The 14083-nt window shown below is 53.1% G+C and overlaps 5 protein-coding genes across 5 annotated transcripts; 1 reads left to right on the top strand and 4 right to left on the bottom strand.

Moving 5' to 3' along the window:
• Positions 1–5: 5 nt before the first annotated feature.
• On the bottom strand, positions 6–3393 carry BZA05DRAFT_270997 (ribonucleotide reductase). Its single transcript, XM_051480235.1, has 5 exons — positions 3153–3393; positions 2925–3082; positions 2706–2849; positions 721–2649; positions 6–659 (listed from the first exon to the last, which is right to left on the bottom strand). The coding sequence occupies exons 1-5, from the start codon at positions 3169–3171 to the stop codon at positions 237–239; spliced, it is 2673 nt and encodes an 890-aa protein (XP_051340383.1). The 5' UTR covers positions 3172–3393; the 3' UTR covers positions 6–236.
• Positions 3394–4087: 694 nt separating this feature from the next.
• BZA05DRAFT_270943 (uncharacterized protein) lies at positions 4088–6004 on the bottom strand. The gene is made up of 4 exons (XM_051480234.1): positions 5753–6004; positions 5267–5680; positions 4515–5211; positions 4088–4462 (listed from the first exon to the last, which is right to left on the bottom strand). The coding sequence occupies exons 1-4, from the start codon at positions 5920–5922 to the stop codon at positions 4169–4171; spliced, it is 1575 nt and encodes a 524-aa protein (XP_051340382.1). The 5' UTR covers positions 5923–6004; the 3' UTR covers positions 4088–4168.
• Positions 6005–6132: 128 nt separating this feature from the next.
• Positions 6133–8313, top strand: BZA05DRAFT_351935 (chaperonin Cpn60/TCP-1 family). The gene is made up of 7 exons (XM_051481303.1): positions 6133–6303; positions 6367–6501; positions 6578–6598; positions 6661–6815; positions 6871–7566; positions 7621–7924; positions 7989–8313. The coding sequence occupies exons 1-7, from the start codon at positions 6219–6221 to the stop codon at positions 8210–8212; spliced, it is 1620 nt and encodes a 539-aa protein (XP_051340381.1). The 5' UTR covers positions 6133–6218; the 3' UTR covers positions 8213–8313.
• On the bottom strand, positions 8314–10601 carry BZA05DRAFT_473196 (Gaa1-like protein). Its single transcript, XM_051488053.1, has 3 exons — positions 10425–10601; positions 10045–10367; positions 8314–9985 (listed from the first exon to the last, which is right to left on the bottom strand). The coding sequence occupies exons 1-3, from the start codon at positions 10435–10437 to the stop codon at positions 8456–8458; spliced, it is 1866 nt and encodes a 621-aa protein (XP_051340380.1). The 5' UTR covers positions 10438–10601; the 3' UTR covers positions 8314–8455.
• A 190-nt stretch (positions 10602–10791) lies between these two features.
• Positions 10792–14007, bottom strand: BZA05DRAFT_394867 (beta-lactamase-like protein). The gene has a single exon (XM_051483372.1). The coding sequence runs from the start codon at positions 13812–13814 to the stop codon at positions 10839–10841; it is 2976 nt and encodes a 991-aa protein (XP_051340379.1). The 5' UTR covers positions 13815–14007; the 3' UTR covers positions 10792–10838.
• Between the last annotated feature and the right edge of the window lie 76 nt (positions 14008–14083).

The raw sequence follows: 14083 nt of genomic DNA, 5'->3' as shown, positions 1-14083 counted from the left end.
AGAAATTCAATCCAAATACCTATTGAAATGGACATTGTGAATAAACAAAAAACAGTGACAGTAAGGTCGTAATGATGAAAAGCAAAGCAGGAGCTACCATCCAAAGAAAGAGACAGAAAAAAAACCAATCAAACCAGCAGCGCCCAGCAAAAATTCCCAGAACCCATTATTTCCTTGTCGTCCCATCGTCAAGCTCTCTACTTCACATTATCACGCAGCTAACAAAAATCCGTAGCCTAACCAGAGCACATCTCACAAGCTTCGGGATTCGCGATACTGCAAGCCAGAACAGCATCGGCGTAGATGTCAACCTCGCGGTCAGCACTGTCGGCCTTCTTGTCCTCCTCTTGGGTCTTGGTCCGCTCAAGTTCGAGCTCTTCATCATCTGGCGGGCCAGTGGGGTCAGTGGCGAGAAGAGTAGGGCTCTTGCCTTCGGGCTTATCCGCTTCAAAGGGCTTGCCGGCCGTGGGCGAAGCGGGAACAATCACACTTTTCAGTGCCGGGGTCCCGTTGCCGCTGGCGGCGGCCATCATGGGTCGGGGGATGGCTCCACCAGCTGCCGAGGAACCGAGGGGAGAAGTGCGAACGGTACGCTTGGGCAGAGCGCGAGCGACCGCCGTATCATCTACCTTGAGCGCCTCCTTGTCGACAGTGAATTGCTATGCGCAGTCAGTATCTTGTACTCACATCTTCGTAAACGAAATAGCGACATAAACTCACGATAGCGGCAGCGGCAGCCTGGGTGCGAAGGTAGTACATTCCAGTTTTGAGACCCTTTTTCCACCCATGGAAGTGCATGGAGGTCAGCTTGCCAATGGTAGGGTTCTGGATGTGGATGTTGAGCGACTGGCTCTGGTCGATAAAAGCAGCTCGATCGGCCGCCATGTCGATCACAGTCTTTTGTGAGATTTCCCAAACAGTCTTGTACAGCGCCTTGATATCGTCGGGGATGTTGGTGATGTTCTGGATACTGCCGTTGCTGGCAATGATTCTGTTCTTCATGGCATCGCTCCACAAACCCATGTCCACAAGGTCCTTCAGAAGCCATGGGTTAACGATCTGGAATTCTCCGGCAAGAACACGACGAGAGTATATGTTGGAGGTGTACGGCTCAAAGCACTCGTTGAATCCCAAGATCTGGGAGGTAGAAGCAGTTGGCATGGGTGCAACGAGGAGCGAGTTGCGAAGACCATGCTTCTTGACCTTGGCCTTAACCTCGTCCCAGTCCCAAAGATCAGTGGGAGTGACGTTCCACATGTCATACTGCAGGATGCCCTGAGACGCAGGTGAACCTTCGTAAGTGGAGTAGGGCCCTTCCACCTCAGCGAGCTCGGTCGAGGCCTCGACAGCAGCATGGTAGATGGTCTCAAAAATCTGGACGTTGAGGTGTTTGGCTTCTGGCGACTCAAAAGGCATGCGAAGCGCAAGGAAGGCGTCTGCGAGACCTTGGACACCGACACCGATAGGGCGATGCCTCATGTTTCCACGCCTGGCTTCCTCGACGGGGTAGTAATTGACGTCAATGATCTTGTTCAAATTCTTGACAACCACCTTGACCACGTCGTGTAGCTTTTGGAAATTGTACTGCTCTCGCTGAACATCGACATATGTAGGCAAGGCGATGGAAGCGAGATTGCAGACCGCAACCTCGTCCGGGGCGGAGTATTCGATGATCTCGGTGCAAAGGTTGGAAGATTTGATGGTTCCCAAGTTCTTCTGGTTGGACTTGCTGTTGGCCGCATCCTTGTAGAGCATGAAGGGACCTCCGGTCTCAACCTGCGCCTCGAGGATGGCATGCCAGAGTTTCTGTGCCTTGACGGTGTGGCGTGGCAGGCCAGGTGTGTTCTCGTATTTTGTGTACAGAGCTACAAACTCTTCGCCGTACACATCCGCCATTCCTGGAGCTTCGTTGGGACAGAACAGGCACCATTGTCCATTGTTCTGAACACGCTCCATGAAAAGATCTGGGATCCAGAGAGCGTAGAACAGATCTCTGGCACGAACCTCCTCCTTTCCGTGATTTTTTCGCAGATCAAGGAAGTCGAAAATATCCGCATGCCAGGGCTCAAGATAGATAGCAAAAGCGCCAGGTCTCTTATTGCCACCTTGGTCAACGTAGCGCGCGGTATTGTTGTACACTCTCAACATGGGTACGATACCGTTGGAGCTTCCGTTGGTTCCTGCGATATAGGAGCCGGTAGCACGGATGTTGTGAATGTTGAGACCGATACCGCCGGCCGTCTTCGAGATCATGGCGCATGTCTTGAGGGTGTCGTAGATACCATCTATCGAGTCGTCCTTCATGGCCACCAGGAAGCATGACGACAGCTGAGGCGCAGGAGTTCCCGCATTGAAAAGAGTAGGCGAAGCGTGCGTGAAGTACTTCGATGACATGAGGTTGTAGGTCTCAATCACCTTCTCAATTTCTTCGCCGTGAATGCCGACTGCAACTCTCATGATCATGTGCTGCGGGCGCTCAGCGACCTTGCCATTGATTCTCAGGAGATAGGACCTCTCCAATGTCTTGAACCCGAAGTAGTTGTAATTGAAGTCCTTGTCGTAGATGATGGCAGCATTCAGCTCGTCACGGTGTCGCATGACCGTCTCGTAGGTCTGCTCGCTTATCATCGGGGAGGGGCGGTTGTTTTTCTGGACACCATCGTTAGACAATATTTCTCTAGCAATGTATCAGGTGGCGGACATACGGGATTGATATAGTGGTAGAGATCGCTGATGACCTGGGAGAACATCTTCTTGGTCTGCTTGTGCAGATTACTAACAGCAATTCGAGCAGCGAGGATAGCATAGTCCGGGTGGGTGACGGTCATGTACGCAGCTGTCTCTGCTGCCTGTAAACAAACGAATAGAACAGATTAGCCTTCACATAATGACTTTGGGGAGGCAGACGAAGAAATAGACCATACCAAATTGTCCAGCTCAATGGTAGTGACACCCTGGTACACTCCAGAGATCACCTTCTGGGTGATTGAAGCAGCGTCGACATGTTCGCTATCGAGACCGTAACAAAGACGGGAGACTCGGGCAGTGATCTTGTCGAACTGTACACGTTCCTTGCGTCCGTCTATCAAAGTTCGAGTCAATAACCATAGCCTTTTGGATGAACCCGACAAACTGCGGGGCCCAATGTTTACCTCTCTTCAAAACATACATGATGGCTGTGTATGTATGTTGATGATTGAATGTGAAGTGTGAGCAAGAAGAAGTGGGTATCAGGAATCAACGTAAAATCAAAAATCGTGAACAAACAAGCTCTAATTGAGCAAATTGGGAGATGGAAGAATGGAGGTGGATGTGAAGACGAGCGGACTTGAAGAAGGGAAGAGGGGTCGTGTTTTTTCAATCAACGCGTAAATGTGTCTTGGCAACAGCAAGTGGGGTGGGTTAGGGAAGATAACGCAGGGACCTAGCCCTTTTCGCCCTGGACCTACGTTTCTGCTGCCATTCCTTCGTGACCACTGGCTTCTACCCAGTGCCTTACACACTCCCGACGATTGATAATCACAAGCCTGTCCATCTCCGGGCAGATCCGAGCGTCGGGAGACTAGCATCAGCGTTCCGGTGACTCGAAGTACACGGAGTCGTGACTGGTTGAGTAGCGAACCCTTATGGGTTGATAGTACGATAGATTATTCCAGGATTGACTTCACATGATCACGTGAGGTCGCGTTTCACGGAACAAATAACAGCTTCTTCTTCAGCTCCTCCAGCGTCCGCACCTATGGGGTGCGCAGCTGTCTTTACGTACCTGTCTGCACGTACCTGTCTGTACGTACCTGTCTGTACGTACCTGTCCGTGCCTGTCTCTACGTACCTGTCCGTCCGCACCAGTAATTCAGCGCATCAACGGATTAAATCCAAATGACCTACTCGAGAACTACTTACGGATCACGCAGCCGGATATATATCTGATCCGATGTGATGAACATGAACAGGACGTCTCATTGACTTATGAAACTAAAGAACAGAAAAGTAACGCAGACATGTAACCAAAGCAAGCTGAACAAAAGCAAGAAAGATTTCTGGACATAGATAATACACGGAAGACGCCTTTTTGACCCACACAAACCCCTTGTCCTCCACACAATTACCCGCAGAGGTGCGGTCCGTTGATTGTACCAAAGAGCGGAAAAGGAACTTATGCTGCAATCTAAGCTTTGCTCTTCTTCTCCTTCTTCTTCTCCTTCTTCTCTTTCTTGTCCTTCTTGGACTTCTTCTTCTCCACAGGCTCCTCCGCATCGTCCTCTCTCGGTCTCTTCTTGGACTCGGGTTCCGGCTCGGCCTCCTTCTTGCTCTTCTTCTCCTTCTTTTCCTTCTTGTCCTTCTTCTCCTTCTTGTCCTTCTTCTCTTTCTTACTGGGCTTGACAGCCTCGTCGTCCGAGTCCTTGTCGTCGTTACCAGCGGAGATGTTGATGTCACCCAAGACCGAGTCCATGGCGGATTTCTAAACCACATTAGCCAACGAATTTCATCATAGAGATGTAGAGTAGACGTACCATGGCGACCTCGTTCTTGGTGGGCGCAGTGCCGTTGGCGTAAAACTCTAACCGCTCCTCAACCTGGTTCCTCAAAGCCTCTCCGAAAACGGTAGTGGGGTTGTCTGAGAAAGCATCGATTCTGGAAGCAATGGAACACTTGTTGGCCAAGAATCGCGAGATGCGACCCTTGTTCTTGGCTCCGGCCCTTCCAATGAAGGAAGAGTGGTAGATGAGACCATACTTGGGGGTGTTGCCCTTGGTCTTCAGCGCACGGAAGAGCGCCTTCTCTGCACCGAGAATCTGCACTGTCGAGGCGGGGTACTTGGACAGGTTGGTCAAAGAACCAGCGTGCGAGATGAGACGGGCGGCAACGACCTCTCCGATGAGCTTGGCCAAGTTAGGAGCAACGACGGACATCTTGTCAGTCAAGTAGTCGAAGATCTGCTTGCGGAAGTCCGCGAGCGAGTTAACTTTGGTGGCGAACGTCAAAATGTTCTCCATGTCTGCGTCAGAGATGTCCTGACCCATCGACATCTTCGCGGCGTCAATGATGGCCTGTGCGATCTCCTGGTCGTCGTCAACGTAGGCGGCCAGCTCGTGGAGCTGCTCGTTGTTGAGCGTCTTCTTCTCCTTGATGTGCGCAACCAACTTGCAGTACTTGTAGTTGTCCGAGACGATCTTGATGAGTTCCGGGAAGTGCCAGCCGTACCATTCACTTTCCAAACGTCAATAACAGCCAGGGACTTATGGGATTAAAGACATGAGCCTACCGAACACGCATGGAGAAAGTGTTAATGTCCTTGTCCATGAGATCCAACAGCGCAATGGACTGAATGATGTGGTTGTCGTTCTTCTGGACCGAGAACTTTACCTTCGCGCGGGAGTAGGCGTGCCCCAAACCAAGCTGAGCGCGGTCCATATCACCAGGCTGGAGTGCCTTGAGGAGCTTATCACCGTGCAGGCGCAGTCCACGGAGAAGATCTTGCACGACTTCATTCGTCTCACAGTCGACGCCGGGGAAAGCGGCCTTGATAGAACCAGCCAAGTTCTTGTCGGCGATACCGAGGACAACCTTCTTCTTCTTTCCGCCCTTAGGGAGGTTCAACTCCAAGAGCGACAAGAGGTGGGCGCTGGCGATACCCTCAGAGATGTCATTTGCGTTCTCAAGCGCTTGGGCGGCACCTCTACATTTGAACCGTCAGCGCTGGAACGAACAGACAAACAACTCAATTGGCTGGTCGCCGCGGAAGACTGACTGGAAAGGCGCAAAAGACACCAGCTTGATCATCTTTCCAAACTTCGAGAGGTCATTGGCGGCCTCTTGGACTTCCTTCAGGCGATTGCCAATTGTATCAGGTTGCTGGACAACCTCGTACAAGCCGTAGCCGACCGGGGCCTCCTGGAGGATGTAATCGACAGCCGACATTGCGAGAGCGGTAGCGGATGGGAGACTGTCGAGGGTGGGGAACTGTAGTGGGGTGGATGTTGAGGGATTGAATTAAACTTGTCGCGAACGCGAAGACTTGGAGAAAATTTCAGTGGTTGTGCCAGGAAGTGCGCTAGGCCACGATAGGAAAAAGGCGGCGGAAAAATCAAAGGTCCCACCTTTGGGGCTCTTACAGGAAGAACATTACGGCCCCATACACACATCTCCATCCTCCTGTTAATAATAATCATCGACAACACCTTTCTCCATCGCCCAAGAATCCATCCTGTCTCGAGATGTCAGCTACATCTCTTCTCAACCCCAAGGCGGAGTCTGTTCGCAGAGGAGAAGCTTTGAGAGTCAATATCGCTGCCGGCGAAGGTAGGCGTGCTTGCTCGGAGATATCGACGCTTCGGCGTACAGTAATCTGACGATGCTCCTTAGGCCTACAGGATGTCCTCAAATCCAACCTCGGTCCCTCCGGAACGTTAAAGATGCTGGTAGATGGCTCCGGTCAAATTACCTTGACCAAGGATGGCCAGAAGCTATTGCGAGAGATGACGATCCAGAACCCCACAGGTATGCTATGCACGAAACCATCTGCATCTCCGCCACATACATTTCCGCCAGAGAATCAAGCTAATAGTTTACAAAGCTGTGATGATTGCTAGAGCAGGTACGACCACGGCGGTTCGGATGGCGGGGTATCGGGTGGTTGGTGAAGCTGACAGGTATCAGCAACTGCTCTGGACGACATTGCCGGAGATGGTACAACAAGCGTGGTTCTGTTAGTCGGAGAGCTTCTGAAGCAAGCAAAGCGATATATCGAGGAAGGGCTTCATCCCCGAGTTATCACAGAAGGTTACGAAATAGCCAAGGTGGAAGCTCTGAAGGTAACCAGCACTGCTTCAACTCCGTCACATCTGGTATGCGTGCTGATAGCTTCAGTTTCTCGATGATTTCAAAATTGAGAAAGAGCCCGATCGTGAACTGCTCCTCTGCGTTGCCCGCACCTCGCTCTCCACCAAGCTCGACAAGACTCTCGCCGAAGCCCTGACACCCTCGATTGTCGATGCCGTTCTCGCCATCTACAATGCTCCCGCTAAACCCGACCTACACATGATCGAGATTATGAAGATGCAGCACCGGACCGCTTCGGAGACGCTGTTGATCCGCGGCCTTGCCCTCGACCACGGCGCCCGCCACCCCGACATGCCCAGGAGAGTCGACAACGCTTTCATCCTTACCCTCAACGTTTCCCTCGAGTACGAGAAGACTGAAGTCAACTCTGGGTTCTTCTACTCTTCAGCCGAGCAGAGAGAGAAGCTTGTTGAGAGCGAGAGGAGATTCGTGGATGAAAAGCTGAGGAAGATCGTGGAGCTGAAGAAGCAGGTGTGCGGAGACGACCCTAGCAAAGGCTTCGTTATCATCAACCAGAAGGGTATCGACCCGCTGAGCTTGGACGTGCTGAGCAAGAACGGCATCCTTGCTCTGCGACGGGCGAAGAGGAGAAACATGGAGCGGCTGCAATTGATCTGTGGTGGTGTCTCCCAGAACTCTGTCGAGGACTTAACACCCGAAGTCTTGGGTTGGGCTGGAAAGGTTTACGAACACACCCTCGGAGAGGAGAAGTACACCTTCATTGTAAGTCCGAACCTCCCGTACGTCCGGCGCACCTCCTTCTAACCACCGGTACAGGAGGACGTCAAAGAGGCCAAGTCTGTCACTATCATGATCAAGGGCCCCAACACACACACCATCAACCAGATCCAGGATGCCGTCCGTGACGGTCTCCGAAGTGTTTACAACATGATTGTCGACGGCTCGGTAGTTCCCGGAGCCGGTGCATTCCAGGTCGCCTGCCACGCACACCTCATCAGCGAGAACGTGCGCAAGCAGATCAAGGGAAAGCCAAGAATGGCTGTTCAGGCATTCGCCGACGCCCTCCTCGTCATCCCCAAGACTCTGGCGGCGAACGGTGGTTTCGACATCCAGGACTCCCGTAAGCTTCCTCCAAGTACAAAATAACTATACATGATCATTACTAATGAGATTGAGCACCTCAGTGACTGCCCTCCAGGACGAGCAGGCCGAAGGAAACGTTGTTGGAATCGACCTGACCACCGGAGAGCCCATGGACCCTGTTGCTGCTGGTGTCTACGACTCCTTCAGGGTGCTCAGGAACTCGATTGCCAGTGCGGCCGGTATTGCCAGCAATTTATTGCTCTGCGACGAGCTGTTGAAGGCAAGGCAGATGAGTGCCAAGGCTCCAGGTGTAGTCGATGAGTAGATATGCGTGGTTCTGTCTAGTCATAATGCGATACGGGATTCTGCAATCCAGTCGAACAGGCAGTGCTTTTGCCACAATTGTGCTCATGTCCTGCTCATAATGTGAGTCTTGACGAAGGATGCCAGCTTTTGTGATTATCTAAGCCATCTCTACAACGTATGCACATCCGCAAAGGGTATTCCGCCAGCTCTATAAACAAGATCGATCGATAAGAGTATTATATGAAATCCCACCCATCCGTCACTACCGCTTCACCGTCTCCACAGACTTCCCCATGTCCCACCACGTTCCCGCCACACTAACCCTAGCAACGACCCACGCGGGCCACCAAACACACCACACGACTACCTGCGTCCACATGCCCCAGACTGCCCACCCAAACGCGGCCTCAGCCAGGATCCTCGAAAGATCCTCTCTCCAGTACACGGCGACGCCCACCAGCGCGGTCGTCGGTGCCAACGCGTGCAGCGCGATTTCCATCAGCACCGCCAACCACCATTTCGATTTCTGCTGCGGAGCGGCAAACGTGAAGGGCGTGGAAAACAATCCGATTAGGAAGCTGAGCGAGAAGTTTAGAGTTGCGAGGGCTGAGAGGAATAGACCCAGCATGAGCAGCGAGAAGCATTTGATTAGGGTGTAGTCCTGCACTGTTGGCTTGAAGAGGGTGTGGAGGATGAAGGAGAGGAAGAAGGGGAGGACGAGGGAGATGGTTGTGAATGCGCAGAAGATTGGGGAGAGCGTGGGCGTGGGAAAAGTGTTGAAGACGTAGAGAGGTATGAAGCCGAGGAAGTGGACGAAGAGGATGAATGCGATAGGTAGGACGAGGTGGCGTTCGTGTTCGTCTGTTGTTACGGAGACGGGCAAGATCTTGAGGAGGGCTTCCTTCTCATCCGAGTTGCTCTTGCTATCGGCCTGCTTCTCCTCAGACACAATGGCCTCCTCTACCGGTTCTTTGGACGGTCTCTGCCCACTCTGAATCCACAATCCAATCGCTGTAATCGTAAAATTGACCGCGATGAGCATAGCACTGGGTAGATACGTTCCAATACTGACAAACTTCTTTGGTGCCAGCAGCAGGTAGAAGAAAAAACTCTGATGAAAGTGCTCCAAGAGGTTGTTCAAACTCCTGAACAAGCTCTCGAGGATTCTTCCCATGGTGACTTCATCATGCTGTCCGATCCCGCTAACCTGTAGGGTAATAGCATCGATATGGTACGGAATGAAGCTGCTGTGAGGACCCGTTGCATGTCCTAACCCCTGGTTAACCATCCCCCGGAGCATAGTCCGTAGTCTGTCCTCGTAGGAGTCCGAGTGCGCGAACATCTCCTGAAGACTAGCGCGCACGCCCATCTGGTGGCCGGAGATGTGTACGGCGGTATTGAAGAGGTCCAAGTTCGGAAGCTGGCCGTTGACGCCGTCGTAGACGACGTGGATGCGGTCCCAGGGATTGGTGGTGGGGTAGTCGAGCACCACGACGCCTTGAATAGCACCGGAGGTTAACGGGAGACTGGCGACATTCGAGGAGTGCGTATTGTGGTAAGCGTCAACCCAGGCTTGCGGGCCAGCGCGCGCGTCAGAGGTGATCAGGAATATCACGTCTTTGGACCAGAGTGACCATCGCTTAAAGTACCGCGCGAGAGCCATTACCAGCGCAACGCCGCTCTGATTCAGCTGGTCTTCACCGTTGATCCATGGTGCCACGAGCACTACGGCCTCCGTGGCGTCTCCTCGAGGCGCTTCAAGGACTGCATATACGTTCTCGCCCTCGTATACCTAAGCAAACAGACATATTAGGCTACCGGCTACAATATAACGTTCCGGACAGATCTCACCTCACCTCCGGCCTCATACCGGAACTTCTGCGTAGCCACCTTGAGACCCTGTCCCTTGAAAATGCCGCCAATCACGTTCACCATCTCATCATTCGTAGCATTCCTCAGCACCTTGACCTCATGTCGGTATGCGCGGAAGACATTCTGTTCGGAGCCCGCGAAGTACGTGTGGACACCTCCGGGGAGGAGTGCGTTTTCGGAGATGTAGGTGTTCCGGGAGTATTCGTCGAGTGGGAGTAGGAGCAGCCATGTTACGCCGACGAGGACGCAGAGGATTGAGAGGAACGGAAGGAGTTTGAGAATCCGTGTTGAGCGAAGCGGAACTATTGTCGGGTTAGTGTCTGTTGCGGTGTACGGGCGAGGTTTAGGGGGGTGCGCACGTGGGAGAGCCATGATGCTATGCGATTGTCGGAATTCCCCTTCGCGAAGGATGGAAGGAGGAATGGAAAAGGTGTTTAGAGTGAGTCGTCCGAAAAGAAAGAAGAAGCGGTAGTGGCTGGATCAACGCCGAAGCTTCATTAAGACGTCGTCGACTTCACAGACGGCGGCAGTGGTGAACGTGGAGCACTTCCAGGATGGGAAACGCGACGTCAGATTAAGCTTAGTGCCAAGAATATCTACCTACACAGCTCCACTGAGCGTATCGGCCCATTACACTCACATCCCATGCAGAGATAACTCAGGACGTTTGTTCTGTGTTATGAGTACAGTGTCACGGAGCTGAGACTGTACGGCTTCAGTATATTGCAAGATTTTCTACCGAAAAAAAAAGTTCCCTCTAGTATTGCAGATGCCTATCCACCCGCCACAACAGCCAGTCCAGCATACACTTTCCGCCTGACTTGTACAAAAGTCTTCCCTCTCGCCGAGGCCGCTCCAATAAATCCCCCGCCTCCGTCTTCTACCGAGACATTACCCACACCCGTCTTCCTCACCACCACAAATCCGTCCACAAGAAGAGTACCCTCTCCCTTGAACTCCGCTGCATGGCCTTCATCCTGCAAAACCCTCCTCAGATCTGCCAGTCTGATATCACCCACGTGAATGGGCTGGGCGAAGCTCCTCGTCGCAGCGGCAAGAGCCGGTGGGAGGACATCCAACACCAACTGCCGGTCGTCATCCCGGCTTGGGATCTCGCCCTCCTCGGTGATGGTCTTCTGCTTCTTCGAGTCTGGTTGTCCTTTTTCCTCTTCGGGCGCCACACGTCCTATGACGTGCACCACGCCGAGCCCTCTGGCATGCTGCCATTTCAGGCCACGGGATAAGGTATTGCCCAGCTTCACAACCCATGCATTGGTGTCGACAGAGGCATTTACTTTCTGGCCCATTTGAGGGAAGAAGACATCGGTTCCCGTGCTTATGCCACGGCTTGACAGCGCCGCCTTCTCACGGTAAAACTCGGCCAGATATTTCGTCTCCTCCCGCTTGCCTCCGATGAGAATCAGCTTTTTCGGGTCGATGAGAGGGAGTAGCATTCGCAAGCTCTTCTGATCGTGTAGACCGGCGTAGTCGATAAAGGTTGCGCTGATATGTATGCGGACAGTCTCCGAAGAGATGGTAAGCTTGCTTGGTGATGCAAGAGCCTCTTCGACGTCCTCCCCTTCCGAGCTTTCGGAAACCTCGCCTTCTTCGGCCGATTCCTGGTCGTTCGAATCGTAGCCATCTTCATTGTTGCCCGATCCGCCTTTCGTCCGCTTATACACCCCCCTTCGTTTACTCATATCTATGGCTCCTTTACTGCCCTTGTGGCCCCCAGTGCCTGGTTTTGGGATCTCCTCATCCCATTTCCGCTTCTTACCCATGACTCTGGTTTCCTCTCTCCTCTCCCCTTCATCGTCTGCCAGCTCTTCGTCGTTCCGCTCCTCGGCACGCATATAATCGTCCGGCCGAACAACTTCGCCATACTCATCGATTCGCTTTCGTCGCACCTGGAAGGGAAACATTCTATTTCTCCCCTTCGCGCCACGCACGTCGAAGTCATAGATTCCCTCTCCTCGTAGCAGGATGTTGATACCTATGTCGATCTTCTCGCTCACACCAGCCGGCACCGCACCACCCATCATCATTGTCGCCTGGGAAATCTTCTTTGATGCGGCAGTAGTAAGGGCTTTTCCTTGCCTCTCCGAGTCCGAGTCATCGTCCGAGGATGATGATGCATCTTCGTCGTCCTGGTCGTCATCAAGTCCAGAAGGTAGCCCGGAGGTAGACATCAAGGACTGATGCTGAGAAGTGAGGGTCTGGCGAGTCGCAACATGTCGCTGGTATGACAGCAGCTCCTCGCCTTCTAATGGTGTCTTACTGGCGTTCTCGATCTCCTGTGATGTATCGACGACTGCGAGTTGTCCGGTGGCAGCACTATCCTCCTCGTTTTTAGTTGTGGCCTCCTTCCATCCTTGCCACAACCGCCCCACCAACCCCGACTTCCCTTCACCGCGTTCCGTCAAAACAACCACGTTCTTGTCGTCATTGGCGAGCTTGAGCAATGCGTCTCTGCTGAAGCCCCACTCCAGACTCAAATCGGACGCAATGATGACTTTTCCACGGCCGTCATTGTTGTTCAGAGCCTTTGCCAACTGTCCGGGTGTCGATACCAGATTCAGATATAAGAAGTCGAATGGTCCGGCCTTGTTTCCGGAGGTCTCCGCATCCTTACTGTCTTGGTCACCACGACGTCGTCCCCCCCCCCTTCGACTAGACTTCTCGGCGATGGACTCGAATTCCCGGACTACCGCCTCGTCCATCCACTCCAACATGCTGCCGATCACCTGGCCCAGGCGCTTCGCCTTTCTTCCGGCCAGATACAAGCTAATCCCTTGCCCTTGCCCTTTGCCGGATAACCTCCCGTCCTTTCTCCAAGCATGCTCTAGAAGATACGCCAACTCCAGCACTCTCCCCACCGAATCCGTAGGAATCAAAACTGTCCCTCCATTCTGCACTGCCACCTTTCGTATCATGTCCAGCAGAATCCCATCTCTCTTTTTCCGGCCTCCCGCCATATTCGTGACGGTCGCATTCTTCGATGAACACACCAAAGCCGTCGGCTTCAGTAGCGCCTCTTGCACCCTCCCTCCCTCTCCACTGAGGAAAGCAGCACCCCTCAAGCAGTTTTCCCTTGACAAGTTCCAATCAACCGCATAGACAATCGACTCCTGTGCCTGCTGAATCTTCCATATCGTTCCACCCAGCGAATGGCCAGCGGAGTACGCCGTGATTGTGACACTACCAAGCTTGCCAGCGACTCTGGCGACGGCGGAATGTAGAGGCGTCGGCTGCGAGTACTTCAGAGTAACGATCTTTCCGCAGTAGGAATCAATCTCACTTGGTGCTGGCGGGAGCTTCAATGCGTTCTCCGGTAGCTCGGTAGTAGTTCCGGACGGCAAGATGCTTGAAGGGCTAGAGAGGTAGGGTGCGGCCGTCACCGCGGTGCCCTGTAGTCGCGTGAAGGACTTTGGCGTCGAGAGGTAGATATCCTGTAGCAGCAACCGGCCAAGGTTAGAGACTGGGAAGGTCGAGTACACGGGTATCGAGTTGAAGTTGGGAATGTGTTTGCAGGCGTGTGCGTATGCGCCCATGTGTTCGAGGGTCGGGTGTGTGAGGAGGATGAGATCGATGGTCGGTGTGTGGCGCTCTAGTTCTGAGAGCATCTTAATGTCGAAGCTGTTGTCCCAGCCTACGTCGACGAGGATCTTGATGCCATTGTCAAGCTCGAGGAGGGATTGGCAAGCGGGTGAGTCGGATTGTGCGCCGAGCAACGCCGTGAAGTGGAACATGGTCGATTGGCAAGTGCTGCCCGTACTGCCGGAGAGTCGTGGTGTGGAGAAGTGATGTCCGTACTGCCAGAGAGTCGTGGTGTTTAGGAGTGATGTACCGGAGTGAAGGTATAATGATATGATGGCGGTAAGAATAGAACCGCCAAACAGTGTTGTGTTGCTCGGTTGTCGTGCAGTTCGGTTTTACTTTCGGATTAGACGGTTCGGATTTCACGCGTCGCGCAGGTGCTACGCACGGACCAGGTCGCAGCCTAGCCGCGGCCAAGACT

The sequence above is a fragment of the Tricharina praecox genome, assembly GCF_024521635.1.
Source record: "Tricharina praecox strain CBS 144465 chromosome Unknown BZA05scaffold_9, whole genome shotgun sequence".
Classification (NCBI taxonomy): domain Eukaryota; kingdom Fungi; phylum Ascomycota; class Pezizomycetes; order Pezizales; family Pyronemataceae; genus Tricharina; species Tricharina praecox.
The sequence above is the reverse complement of the archived record's forward strand: the minus strand, read 5'-3'. Positions and strand labels throughout refer to the sequence as shown.